At 39.5% G+C, this 14,067-nt stretch overlaps 1 protein-coding gene across 6 annotated transcripts in view; it reads right to left on the reverse strand.

Moving 5' to 3' along the window:
- Nucleotides 1-14,067, reverse strand: part of ATP9B (ATPase phospholipid transporting 9B (putative)) — a 115,103-nt gene that overhangs the window by 50,962 nt on the left and 50,074 nt on the right. For all 6 annotated transcript variants that reach the window (XM_082234948.1, XM_082234947.1, XM_082234951.1 and 3 more), the window contains 3 exons: nucleotides 12,711-12,791; nucleotides 10,969-11,044; nucleotides 9,647-9,723 (listed from right to left, as the gene is read on the reverse strand). In XM_082234948.1, coding sequence (XP_082091074.1) covers nucleotides 9,647-9,723; nucleotides 10,969-11,044; nucleotides 12,711-12,791 — 234 coding nt within the window. The remainder of the gene's footprint in view (nucleotides 1-9,646; nucleotides 9,724-10,968; nucleotides 11,045-12,710; nucleotides 12,792-14,067) is intronic.

Genomic DNA, 14,067 nt, shown 5'->3' on the forward strand with positions numbered 1-14,067 from the left:
TAGAAAAAGAAAAAACAGGAAAAAACAGTATCTTACTCCTATTGTTGAAAGGAAAATTAAGCATGGATTGCTCCTTGGGGATTGCTCCTCATGGTGGCGCTGTGGGCTAAAGCCTCAACGCCTAGGGCTTGCCGATCGAAAGGTCGGCGGTTCGAATCCCCGCGGCGGGGTGCGCTCCCGCTGTTCGGTCCCAGCGCCTGCCCACCTAGCAGTTCGAAAGCACCCCCGGGTGCAAGTAGATAAATAGGTACCGCTTACCAGCGGGAAGGTAAACGGCGTTCCGTGTGCGGCTCTGGCTCGCCAGAGCAGCGATGTCACGCTGGCCACGTGACCCGGAAGTGTCCCCGGACAGCGCTGGCCCCCGGCCAATAGATGTGAGATGGGCGCACAAACCCCACAGTCTGTCAAGACTGGCCCGTTCGGGCAGGGGTACCTTTACCTTTACCTATGACCCTTGATAAAGTACTTGCCCTCACCAAAAGCCTCCTCCTGTTTAATTGATTTATAAGAACACACAGAAACTATTTTTAAGAAGGTGTTGCATTTCTCTTTAAGGTTTAACCATTAATTTATCCTTTACTTAAAAGTTACTAAATAAAGTTTCTGTCACTAAAATTAGCTGTACCATATGCAATCTGAAACTAGTTTTTTTAGTCATCAGTTGTATTTTACAGATTCAGACATGAGATATTTCTTTGGATTACTTTCAAAATAAGTATGACAATGATAGGAAAATGGGTTGATAGTGACTGGAATTTAAATGAATATATTTTAAAAGACTATTTTAAACCCCTGCAATACTTTGTAGCACATTATCTTTCTCATCTTCCTGTCAGTGCAACAATAGCTCTCATGGCAGCCAAATGATTATACTATTAAACATATAAAGCTTACTTATTATTGATTCTTTACAATACTTTTATAACAATTATTATAGGATTTTGCTTTCGGGGGGCAACATAGCAATTCATCTTCAAATACAATATTTTATTTCAGCTTGAACATGCAGAGGTCGTTTCACATGTGCATGCAAACTCCTTTTCTTCTAATTAAAGTAGATCAAGAGTAAACAATGTGGTGCCTTCCAGATGTTTATTATTATTTATTTTACAAGATAAAATGAAGATAAAATAAAAATACAGATTTTAAAAAGAATTAAAACCATTTCTACAACCTCTAAAACCAATAAAATAATTCCTACAAAACACACACACACACACACGTATGTATGTATGTATGTATGTATGTGAGACTCAAGGAATGCTCTCTTAAAAACATCTTCAGTAGGTACCTAAACATCATGACACAGCTAATTTCAGCTGGTAATTAGTTCCCAAGGGATGAGCTGCAACACTAAAAGTCAACAATATTCTTGAAACTACTACTCACAAACCTGATTAGGACTGGGGCCCTGATAATTGGAGGTTCCCCAGACTGGTTGGATGGGAGGTTGCTCTGGTTGTGGTAGCACTCCTTCTGAAAGAGTGGGTATGCAGCTTGGGTTTACTTCTGGAGCCATTGCTGTCACCTGAGGCTCAGGTGGTCTCAGTGGCACGGAGTGCCTTCCATCAGCTTTGGCTGGTGGACCAGCTGCGCCTCTATCTGGACAGGGAAAGCCCAATGGCTGTCATCTATGCTCTGGTAACCTCTAGGTTAGATTACTGCAACGCTTTCTACATGGGGCTGGCTCTGAAGACGGTTCACAAACTTCAGCTGATGCAGAATTCAGCAACCAACCCTGGCCCAACTGCACTGGCTGCCAATTATGTTTCTGAGGCTAATTCAAAGTGCTGGTTTTGACCTTTTAAGCTTTAAATGTCTCAGGACCGCAATACCTCAAGGACCATCTCGCCCAATATGAACCAATCCAGACCCTCAGATCATCACTTGAGGCTCTTCTTTCTGTGCCTCCCCCATGAGACATCCAAAGGGTGGCAACATGAGAATGGGCCTTTTCTGCAGTGGCTCCCTGCTTGTGGGATTCTCTCCCCTGGAAAGTTGGCCTGGCACCCTTGTTTCATATCTTTATGTGCCAGGCAAAAACATCCTGCTTCTTCCAGGCCTTTAGCTAATTAAACAATCTGTGGCCTTTTAAACTATGTGGGAGAGTATTGTTTTTGAAGCTCAATATCAAAAAAATGAAGATCATGGCCACTGGTCCCATCACCTCCTGGCACATAGAAGGGGAAGAAATGGAGGCAGTGAGAGATTTTTACTTTCTTGGGTTCCATGATCACTGCAGATGGTGGCAGCAGTCACGAAATTAAAAGATGCCTGCTTCTTGGGAGAAAAGCAATGACAAACCTACACAGCATCTTAAAAAGCAGAGACATCACCTTGCCAACAAAGGTCCGTATAGTAAAAGCTATGGTCTTCCCAGTAGTGATGTATGGAAGTGAGAGCTGGACCATAAAGAAGGCTGATCGCCGAAGAATCGAAATCTATCCATTCTTAAGGAAATCAGCCCTGTGTGCTCACTGGAAGGACAGATCCTGAAGCTGAGGCTCCAATACTTTGGCCACCTCATGAGAAGAGAAGACTCCCTGGAAAAGACCAGAAAAGATGGAGGGTGCAAGGAGAAGGGGACGACAGAGGACCAGATGGTTGGACAGTGTTCTCAAAGCTACCAACATGAGTTTGACCAAACTGCAGGAGGCAGTGGAAGACAGGAGTGCCTGGCGTGCTCTGGTCCATGGGGTCACGAAGAGTCGGACATGACTAAACGACTAAACAACAACAACATGTTATGTATTTTTGTGTGGTGTATACTTGTATTTTGTTCCTATGATCCTCGGATGAAGGGTAGTCTAGAAATGTAATAAATAATAATAAATAAACAATCTCCAACCATTGGTCTTGCTGGCTGAGACTGATGTCTAACACCTGGAGAACATCATTCAGAAATATTACTCAGGTCATCTGAAGGGGCCCTCCTGCTTCTACCTCACATTGCTGAGATCTGATCTGCAGATATTTAACAAAGTAGTAACTGGTATTCTTCCTCCTGAAATTAGACATGGGCTGGTGATCTTCAGTTCCCAGCACATATTGCAAGACTTTTTTTTTTCCCCTTACACAATTCTTTCCAGAATAGCTATGTTAAGCCATGTATTATTTTTGTCAAAGCAGAATCTCAATATTATGTTTTATGTTGCTTTATTAGGTCTGCAAACGAGACATAATGGCTGGCAACAGCAACCCCACTGTGTGGGAATCCCTGGCTCACATAGAAGCTCCTACAGACATGGAAATTATTCATTACTTATACTTTTTAAAACATATCTATACTAGTTACCTTAATCACTTCAGAAACTGCAACTACATCATGTGCCCACAACCATAAAATAAAATGTTAATGTTAGCTGGCTCTTGCATACTGCGGGAGCTGACAGAATGTCAAGGTAGCCTAAAATGGCAGCATTTAATATATGCAAGAGAAGGTGCGAAAGTTGAAGAGGAAGCATAAATGAATATTTTTAAAGTATCTCTTGTGTGGTGTAATCTATGAAACTGAGGGACACCTTTCCAGCTCAAATATATTGTTGATCTACTATTGCAAAGTTTAAGCAGGCAAGAATTGTGAATTAACCATTCATGTTACATGAAGAAGAATGTGCCTAAATGCTAGTCAAAACACAAAAATTGGGTAACATATTTCGTACAGCCCAATTATCAAAGCTCTGTGTCTGCACATGTCACAGGGAAATAAACAGGCTTGCAGTTGAAGAATTGTTTGACTGAGGCAACCTTATTCAGTTAATTCAGTTAATTTCCCTTTAGGCTAATTAACAGCTATATATGACCTTTAGCTGTGGCAGATTCCAATCTTACCCAATGAACCAAGTTTTAAGAAATATCTATCCAAATAGGATTGATTACTGATTCATGCATTATGAAGAGCACAATTCAATGCCATTTTAAAGACTGGAATAACGCCACATAATAAGCTGATTAGACTACAAATGAGATCTTATCCACACAGCCATCACCCTATAATAATGCTGATGTTGCCTTATCTACATTAATCTAAAATTTAAAACCAAATATATCATTTTAGACTGATACTGAAACCTTGCAAAAACTTATGTTCATATCATTTGAATTAAAAGCATATTAAATGGATTCATTAGAAAATTCTCCTCTTTGCCTTGCATTTTCCCGACAATGTCTACATCCTTAGGCTACAAAACAATTTTTATAATTGGTGCAATAAATCACAAAGCATTGACTTAAAGTTAAGAAAAATTGTTGCCTGGGTGATTAAAATACGAAAACAAAATAAATCCTTTTCTAAATTATACGATATCCATACACTTCTTGTTTACACAGGTATGAGTACAGAATTGAGCAACGGCATACTTATATATGAAATCATTATTTATTTAGATGGTTTTACACTTGAAACGTGCTATGGAATTTTTTCTTTGATTTTCCATACCATAACATAGACATTTTAAATAAGCTCTGCCCTGTGATTAGGGGACACAGATTCAGAATAACTCACTACAGTCACAATTCACACCACAATAATAAGAGAAGATGTTTCTGGCCCCTGTTAACTGGCTATATGGGTTTAGAAAAATATAGGTGCATACTACTTATTCCAAACTTATAGGACTCAAGAATGAACACTTTGAGGAAGCTATAGGAAGCTACAGGAAGTATAAGGAGAATGTAAATCCTGCACAATTAATCAACTATTAAACACAGCTTTCTAAAGTTAACTTTTTCCATACACATGCAACAGGCTAGAAATAAGTTTGAGGGACTAGGTAAACAGGGCTGAAAAGGGACATGTATGGAACAATTCTTCAAACATGTTGTCAGTTTGGGTACCATTTTCTGAAGCAATTCCAATTTATATTGCAAACTTAAACTGGCAACTTTCAATTACTGGATTTGGTTATTAACAGATCCTAAGACTTTACCAATAATTTATAATAGGAAACTGCAACTCACATTCCCCACATTTATTCTCTTGATCAGCACTTCTAAAGCACACTTTTGCTTACAAAGATAAGATATATAATAATGAAAATAAGAAAAACAACTCATGACTCCAAAATTAGGCAAAAGAACGAAAAGCCAAAAGAAATAATTTAGATATAAAAAAGGTAAATGAATTCCACTGAATACGGATTCTGATTTCATATACTATTCCTTCTTGATGAAACAAATCAGAGCTGGGATAGCTCAGTACATCATGAGACTCATAATAGCAGGGTCATGGACTTGAGCCACACATTGGGCAATAGATTCCTACAATGCAGGGGGACAGACTAGATGACCCTTGTGGTCCCTTCAACTCTACAATTCTATGATTTTATTATTCTATGAAAACTGCTAAACAACCATCTGACAATAGTCTCAGATGTAAATCTCTGTGCCTTAAGATAAAACTATTCACTCATAATAACTACCAGGAGAGACAGAACCATTCATTTTCAACGACACCCATGAATACCTTCGCTGAGTTTTCAGAATTTACTAAGGAACTGATTAAAACATGAATTACACCTTCCCCACCCAAGTCTGCATGCACAAGACAATTTTCTACTGTTGCCTCCTCACCATCAGCAGCTCTCACATGAGCAGAGAGCTTGCAAAAGTATTGCTAAGTAGGGACCTAACAAAATTTGTAAGATACTAATTAGATCAATTCCATAATCTTCACTATTGCATGTAACATATAGTGGTTATTTGATACTGGTTATATTGAACAGTAACTGAGAGATACTATGCACACCAATAATCTCTGTTTTACCAATTATTTTTCTGAGTGATGGCTTCAGCTCTATGGAGGTCAGGCAAGACTCTACAGCATCCTGGACAGCTCCTTGCAGAGCTCAGGCTGAATACTCCATAACTGAGGCATGGGAGGAAAGAGCTGTAGTACAGAACCTAAATGCTGTTTTAGATTTAGATAGGAGGTGCAGGACCCAGCTTCACCTTACATGAGAGGAGCCCTTTCAATTATAGGCACACAGCCCACTTTAGGAGTCGTTGACTCAGATGGCATGGCAGTCTCCGACAGACACTATGGGTAGGACTCACCTAACAAATCCCATCAGCAGAAGCCCTGTGCAAGGACTTCCCCTCGAAACTGCCTCGTGGAGGTTGAGAGAACCCTGAAGCAGTACACAGGGGAAGAAGGAGAATAGTTCCATCTGGCAAACTGAATAGCTTGTGCTGATCAAAATATTTAATGCAGTGTGACTTTGAATTCCTCCCTATGGATCCACTAGGGCTTCTGAGCAGAAGTCAGAGCAGGCCAATGTGACTTCCTTAGGCTGGAGAGGTAGCAGCCCAACTGGGCTCCTCTTGCTTCTCATTTAGTATGTACATCCCTGTTATATGCCAAATCCCTGGCCTCATCCCCCTGAAGATGGGAAATCCAATCCCAGCATCGCAAGAGGGACAACTTTTTGTGCATTCTCATTTGGGGACATCATTTCTCTCCCTTCAAAGTGAAAGAAGAAAACAAGAAATGAAAGACTTCTACCTGGATGGTGGAGTTTTCACACTAATAAGAAACTGCAGAAATGAAGCGAAAATGAATTAAATAATTATACTGCTTTATACATTTTATATACAGTGGTACCTCGGGTTACATATGCTTCAGGTTACATACACTTCAGGCTACAGACTCCGCTAACCCAAAAATATTACCTCGGGTTAAGAACTTTGCTTCAGGATGAGAACAGAAATCGTGCAGCGGCGGCACAACGGCAGCAGGAGGCCCCATTAGCTAAAGTGGTGCTTCAGGTTAAGAACAGTTTCAGGTTAAGAACAGACCTCCAGAACGAATTAAGTTCTTAACCTGAGGTACCACTGTATACATACCCAGTGAAAGCTTGATGTTACCTGTTTTTTTCCTATGCTGAATGAGAAAACCACACATTTTTAAGAACTGGCTTAAACTTTCCCCCTAAAACTATGATGCATCCCAGCTGTTCTAATTATGATTGTTTTTTCAGCATTTAACATTTTGCCTCTTTACTGCTGCCTGAAATTATAAGTTTATTTATGTTCACATTTCAGCTGAAGAAACACAACTTTTAATTGTTAACAGATGTAATATCAAAGTATGCTGATTATGTAAATGAAGGCGGGGCGTGTGTTGTCATAATCCTAAAAGCTGCATCACAACTTGTCTATGTGCTACTAATTTACTTGTTTGTTTGTTCCATTTAATCCTTTCTTGATGGCACTCTGTAGCAACACTTGAAAATTATTTTTAGAATAGCTGTTAAATTACAAAGCAACAACCCTTTTTAACCCATACGACCCTAGCTTCCTTATTCTCTTCATCGTGCAGATTTCTTTTATGAAAGCACAATTATAAATAAGGATTTAGTGCAGAATGTTACAGATCCCAAAGAGTCAGCTATTGATAAAATTGCATGGTATAACAGATAATGCCTTTTGGTTATAGATTATCCTATTGTTTATCCACTTCAATGTGTGAGAAGACTTGAAAAATGAATTACTTTTGACCTAGAATTTATTGTTTCTGGAAGAAGTTTTAATTTCACATCAATGCATCAGAGGGAAAATAATTGTGCACACCATAGATGTGCTGATTGTGTTTTGTGCTATTTTAAAATGCAGTTACACAGATTAAAATAATAATAGGGCACTCTAATTCACATAATGACACATATCACCTGTCTTTTTGTCAATGACACATTTAAAAGCATCTTTTTATTAGAAACACAAATCAATACACTCAAGGGATAGCAATAACTACCCTGGGCAATTTGTATTATCATTTCCTTCTTTATGTTCTGACTCTTAAGTAACTTATTATTATGAATGGCATGAAAATGGCAACCTGTCACAATTGATTTTTTAAGACCAAGGGTTTTGTTCCCCTTCATTCCTTCCTTCTTTTGATATAACTATCTTCCTACGAAATAAAGGTTCAATTTATAAAAGGCAATCTCAAGTTTCAGCTCATGATAGCTGAAATGTCTTTTTAATGGTCCTTAGAAAGATTATTACCTGGGATTAGCAGCTATCTGCATAGTTTTGACTGTAATTTCCCTCCTCCAACCATGCAGGATACAAAAATAATTAATCAATTAATTATGAAAGAATGAGTGAATTAATGAATCTGAAAAGCAGATCTTAACACGACAGGCAGGTTGATGCAGGATAATGTGGTATTTTTGGTACCCCGGCTCCAAGACACTTAGGACTTTAATACAGGGATGGATGACATATTTTGGCCTGAGAGGTGTATTCACCCTTGGCCAATCCTCTGGGGACTGCATGCCAGCAGTGGGTGTGGCCATCCTACAAATCCACATGTGAACACCAGAACAGCCCCACACACTCCTTTAGCAGATGCGCTAAACAAGGTTACTGATCTGATAATCGAATAAGGGGCAATTTGTACCTCCTAGCCCAGCACTGCACCCATTTTAACTTTTTATCCTTTTTTTATTACCACCAAAATTAGTAGGGTCTTGGACACCAGAAAAATTAATGGTATTAAAGCGCTAAGAGGTCTAGGAGGAAACAACAGTTTGCACTCACTTAGGTTTACCAGAGAGGGGCAAGTCAGTTTCAGTGCTAAACACAAGCAATAAGCCAGACTGAAATAGGATTAGATTCTAGTCGTGGGCTTAGCACTGATAATTTATTATCCCTCAAAGGCCTAGAACTGACAAAATACAACTATCTAGACTACCAAAACCTGTGTAATCATCAATGAGCTGAATTCAGAAAGAAATCTTCTCAATTAAAAATTAAAAAATGGGCGGGAGGGAGCTAATGAAGCATTAGCAGGCTGAGAAAACTCACTCTACGAGCAGGTGTATTTCACGGACGCTCGAAATGTTTTCCCGAAACAACAATTTTCAAACACAAAAGCTAACCTCAAAAAAATTAGGCACCACACTAATCATAACTGAGCAGCATCTTATAACCTCAGCAATGCTTCTTCCCCACGGTTTGGGCCTTACACCTCTCCTCACTACTTCTAATGGGTCCACAACTCAACGGAGTCCTGCAAGGCTTGTTTATTTTACGCTAGTAAGTCACTGACTCGTGATGTCCTATGTCCCCCTTAAGAGACCCACTCCAACTTGAGAAACACTGCAATAAAGGCCATAACTGAATACCATTTGGATGAAATCCATTGTTAATCACACTCAATGCCAGACCCATTGAAGCCAAATGAAATTAAGACCATTAATTTCAGTGAGTGTACACTGAGTAAGTCTTAGCTGGAGATCACCCTTTATCTGACTTTTCACCACACACATAATAATATACATTCCCCAGGTTTTAAGCATGCCACCTTTATGCACTGCCCAAAATAATTATGAGTAACAAGAAGTAATTTAAAAACTGACCAATGAAACACCAAAATGATGAAATGGAAGCATGTTCCATTGCCGGAAAAGTTAATCTAGTACAGTACTGTAAAGCACAGATGGGAAACTATTTTCAATAGAAATAAATACAATAAGCAAAATTTAGGACAAGTAATCAGTTGTACTGGCTGAATTGGTGGAGAATCCTAATATATGAATTTAATCCTCTCTTTAGCATGAAAAACAAATACATAGGAAAGGTAAAGATTTTCAGAATTTTAAAGGCATTTAGTCCAGCACTCTTTCTAATCAAACCAGCCTACCTTATTCTTTGGATTGGAGGTGTTCATTACACTCCGAGTCTCTTTTCCGGTATAAATAACAACACCAATTACTGTTCCTGCAATAAAGAAAACAAAGAAAACTGTTTATAAGAAAACTTTAACATTCGGGAAATAAAATGTTAAAAAATGGTAATATAATTATTCATGCAGCTATCATAAAAATAGAAACTTTCATCTTAGTATTGTTGATGTAGAAAACTACTACAGTGGTGCCCCGCAAGACGAATGCCTCGCAAGACGGAAAACCCGCTAGACGAAAGGGTTTTCCGTTTTTGAGCTGCTTCGCAAGACAATTTTCCCTATGGGCTTTTTCGCTCCCCCCCCTTTTTTTCTAAGCCGCTAATAGCCTTTTAGCCGCTAATCCGCTAAGCCTTTAATAGCCGCTAAGCCTTTAATAGCCGCTAAACCGCTAATAGCGCTAATCCGCTAATAGGGTTGCTTCGCAAGACAAAAAAACCGCTAGACGAAGAGACTCGCGGAATGGATTAATTTCGTCTTGCGAGGCACCACTGTACAGTGGTACCTCAGGTTAAGTACTTACAGTGGTACCTCGGGTTACATACACTTCAGGTTACATACGCTTCAGGTTACAGACGCCACTAACCCAGAAATAGTACCTCGGGTTAAGAACTTAGCTTCAGGATGAGAACAGAAATTGCGCGGCGGTGGCGCGGCAGGCCCCATTAGCTAAAGTGGTGCTTCAGGTTAAGAGCAGTTTCAGGTTAAGAGCTGACCTCCGGAACGAATTAAGTACGTAACCAGAGGTACCACTGTACCAGAGATCTGTTCTTAACCTGAAACTTCTTAACCTGAAGCACCACTTTAGCTAATGGGGCCTCCCGCTGTTACTGCACCACCGGAGCACAATTTCTGTTCTCATCCTGAAGCAAAGTTCTTAACCCGAGGTACTATTTCTGGGTTAGCAGAGTCTGTAACCTGAAGCGTATGTAACCTGAAGCGTATGTAACCCGAGGTACCACTGTACAATAAAATATTGTGGGCTCGTTCACATCTTTTATCTGCCTATGTAATGACCCGTCTGGTCATTTGACAACCCTTGTGTATCTAACATAACGACTATTTGACGGTAGTTAATACTATGGAGTGACTTCAGGTAAGAATTTTTGAACTTTCCACTAGGCTATACAGTGCCCACCCCACTTACACGTGCATTGCATTCCAGGTCACCACACACATAATTTCATATGTGAAATAGCATAAAGTCTAAATGCCTATTTCCCCCTGCTTTCCAGTTGTCTCTCCCACTCTCTCTCCACATCAATAAAGCATGCATTGTTTACCTGAGGCAACAACTGTGCTTGCCCATAATGTATTTTCTATGCTTAGGCTTTCATGAACTGTTGGGTCGCTGTCTTCCTGTTAAAAACAAAGCCAACTTGTAAAACTATTTTTCAATAATACTGTATAATCATACATACTTGCATGTATGGGGAAATATTGCCTCTAACAATATTGTATACACACACATTCATAATGGACTAGCATTTAAAGATCATTAGGATTTTTATATGGTAATAAATGTCAGATAAAATTGTGAGAAAATTATAATAAATATTTTTTTCAAAATATACACAATTGTTTAGAATTAAATATCGCATCTAGAATTTAATTGATTTAAGTGGTTAACTTAAAACAATTTGGTCTCACTGATGTGAATCAAGTGAATTTCATTGGGATGGACTGAGCAATCCAAACCACCACATCTGTTGGCAGGGAGGGGTTTGACTGAATCATTATATATCCCCCTTACTAAAAAGGGGCCCATGGTGGCAGAAAACCCCACCACTTGCATGGAGGGCAGAGAGCAATGGGAATAATGCTCAACAAAAAGCTCCTCCTTCAGTCTTCTCTCATCTCCACCCACGGATTACCTGTCCCAGTACCTGCAACTCCGCTCAGCAAATACACTAAACCAATACATGTATGCCTTGCGAAAAACTCAAAATAGAGCCTGGAGCAACAGCACCCGTGCTCACTTGGGCCAAAGTCCCAGAATGACACAGAGGTAATGGGACATTAGTCAGCAGTTTAGGGTAAAGGTAAAGGACCCCTAGATAGTTAAGTCCAGTCAAAGGCGACTATGGGGTGCAGTGCTCATCTCGCTTCAGGCCGAGCGAGCCGGCGTTTGTCCACAGACAGCTTCCCGGGTCATGTGACCAGCATGACTAAACCGCTTCTGGCTCATGGAGAACTGTGACAAGTGCCAGAGCTCACAGAAACGGTGTTTACCTTCCCGCTGCAGCGGTACCTATTTATCTACTTGCACTGGCGTGCTTTCGAACTAGTAGCTTGGCAGAAGCTGGGACAGAGCAATGGGAGCTCACGCTGTTGTGCGGATTAGAACTGCCAACCTTCCGATCGGCAAGCCCAAAAGGCTCAGCGGTTTAGGCCACAGTGTCACCTGCATCCCTTGAGGATGTTTAGGAGTGCTTTTGGAACCATCTTTCTGAATGAAGGGCCAGGCGACCTCTGCAGTAAAGGGTGCCTATCAGCAGCTTTGGACGGTATGTCAACTTCCTGCCCTGGGCTCTTTTGGTAGGAAGGACAGGATATAAATTCAGTAATTGTTCCTTTTCCTGGACAGAAATAGCTTGGCCACTGTGAACTCATGTTTAGACCCGAATTTGGAGAATGCTGTGATGAGTGGTGATGACTGGTTTTTTCCACTGGATTTGTATCACATCACTGCTAAGATATCTTAGCAGTGCCTATTAGCCACCTTAGCAGACTGCCTATTAGTCACCAAGCCAATTTTAATATATTTTTGCTTACATATAAAGTTCTAAACAACTCTGGACTTGCAAATGTCACTCTGTATTAATTTCTAGGTGATACATTGCATAACCCTCAATTTTATGGTTGTTAAATTCCTTCTGAGAAGTGTGGAATAGCAGCTTAACTGGTCATTCTCTTTCTTGAAAACAGTAAAATACAGTTCGAGAATTTCAGAGCTAACTTGCATTAATTCTTTTAATATATTACATGCTTGGGACAAAGTGATATAGTAATAATTAATACTTACCCGTGTAAAGGTACCTTCAAAGCTGTGAATATCCATTTGTGGCTTCTGAGCATAAACATATGCATTGATTGAAAAAAGATCCTAGAACAGATAATTTTGAAATATCCATGTATCAAAATGCCACTAATATTGTCAGCAATAAGGCTAATTGGTTAATTGGGCTTGGGTATTGTTACGGATGTTGGAGAGCTGTTGGGTTTTTTGTATATTTATTTTAGATTTTGTTGTGGTTTATGTGTAAATTATTCAGTATGTCTTTGTATTTTTTGATGTTTAATGTAGTTTATGACTACATTTGTTATGTTGTAGCTATGTATTATTTTTTTCATGCCGTAAGCCACCTTGAGCATGGTTTGAACTGTGGAAAGGCGGCATACAAATAAAATTATGTATGTAATTGGTTATATCCAATGGTGTTTCTCAGGAGATGGAAGGGCTTTTGAAGAGGCATATGTCAGTGGAACAGGGAGACTACAACAAAGGGTCCCTCAAGCCTTGAGAGGAGATTGCAGCGCTGCAGACAGAGAATCCCACTTCCACTAATGGATGTATTCGCTGGCTTAAAGAGAATCATATCAGTTGGACAGAGACAATTCAATATTCTTCCCCATAGGTATCTTATAGGGATCAGTACTGCCCTGTTGCTCTCTTCCCTCTCCATCTCACTGTACATGCGCAGAAGCAGCATACCACAACATTACAATTTATAGCACAAAATTTCCCTCTCTGTGTACTAGACATTACTAGAGATTATGCACAGGGAAATGATTATTTGTTGGGCATTTATTTTTTTTCTTGGGCTAAAACCAATACTTAATTAATTGCTCACAGATAAAGGTATATTAAAAACTGTTTAACAGCACATGCCTAGACCTTAATCCCTATCAAACTTTTAAACATTTTTCTTTTCACAGATGGAGATCAAAAGGTAAATGACAATCTGGAGATACTAACTGATGCATATACATAGTCTAGCTTGCTTCTGCTTTCTAAACTCAAGTACAAGAAATAAAATGCCACTAGAGATACAATATGCATATTTTTCCTCTTCAAAATACTTTCAAGTCACTCTCTTATAGAGGAAAGCAGCAATTTATACAGGCATATGTTTTGAATACCTGTACAATATATAGTAAAATAATAATACATACTCGTACCCATATACAAAATGTTTACAAAATGAGACTCAGATTCCACTGGCTCACAGTAGTTTCTCACTTCCTGGTCTCCCTTGGTGCATATGTTGTTTATGGAATTTTCCCTGGCCATATGGTGATCTTATCCACCTTTGTAATTTCTGTGGTTATTCAGTTATATATCCTCAGTGTCATCTAGGGATCTTGAACATTTCCACACT

The sequence above is a fragment of the Podarcis vaucheri genome (genome assembly GCF_965113315.1).
Source record: "Podarcis vaucheri genome assembly, chromosome: 8".
NCBI classification, from domain to species: domain Eukaryota; kingdom Metazoa; phylum Chordata; class Lepidosauria; order Squamata; family Lacertidae; genus Podarcis; species Podarcis vaucheri.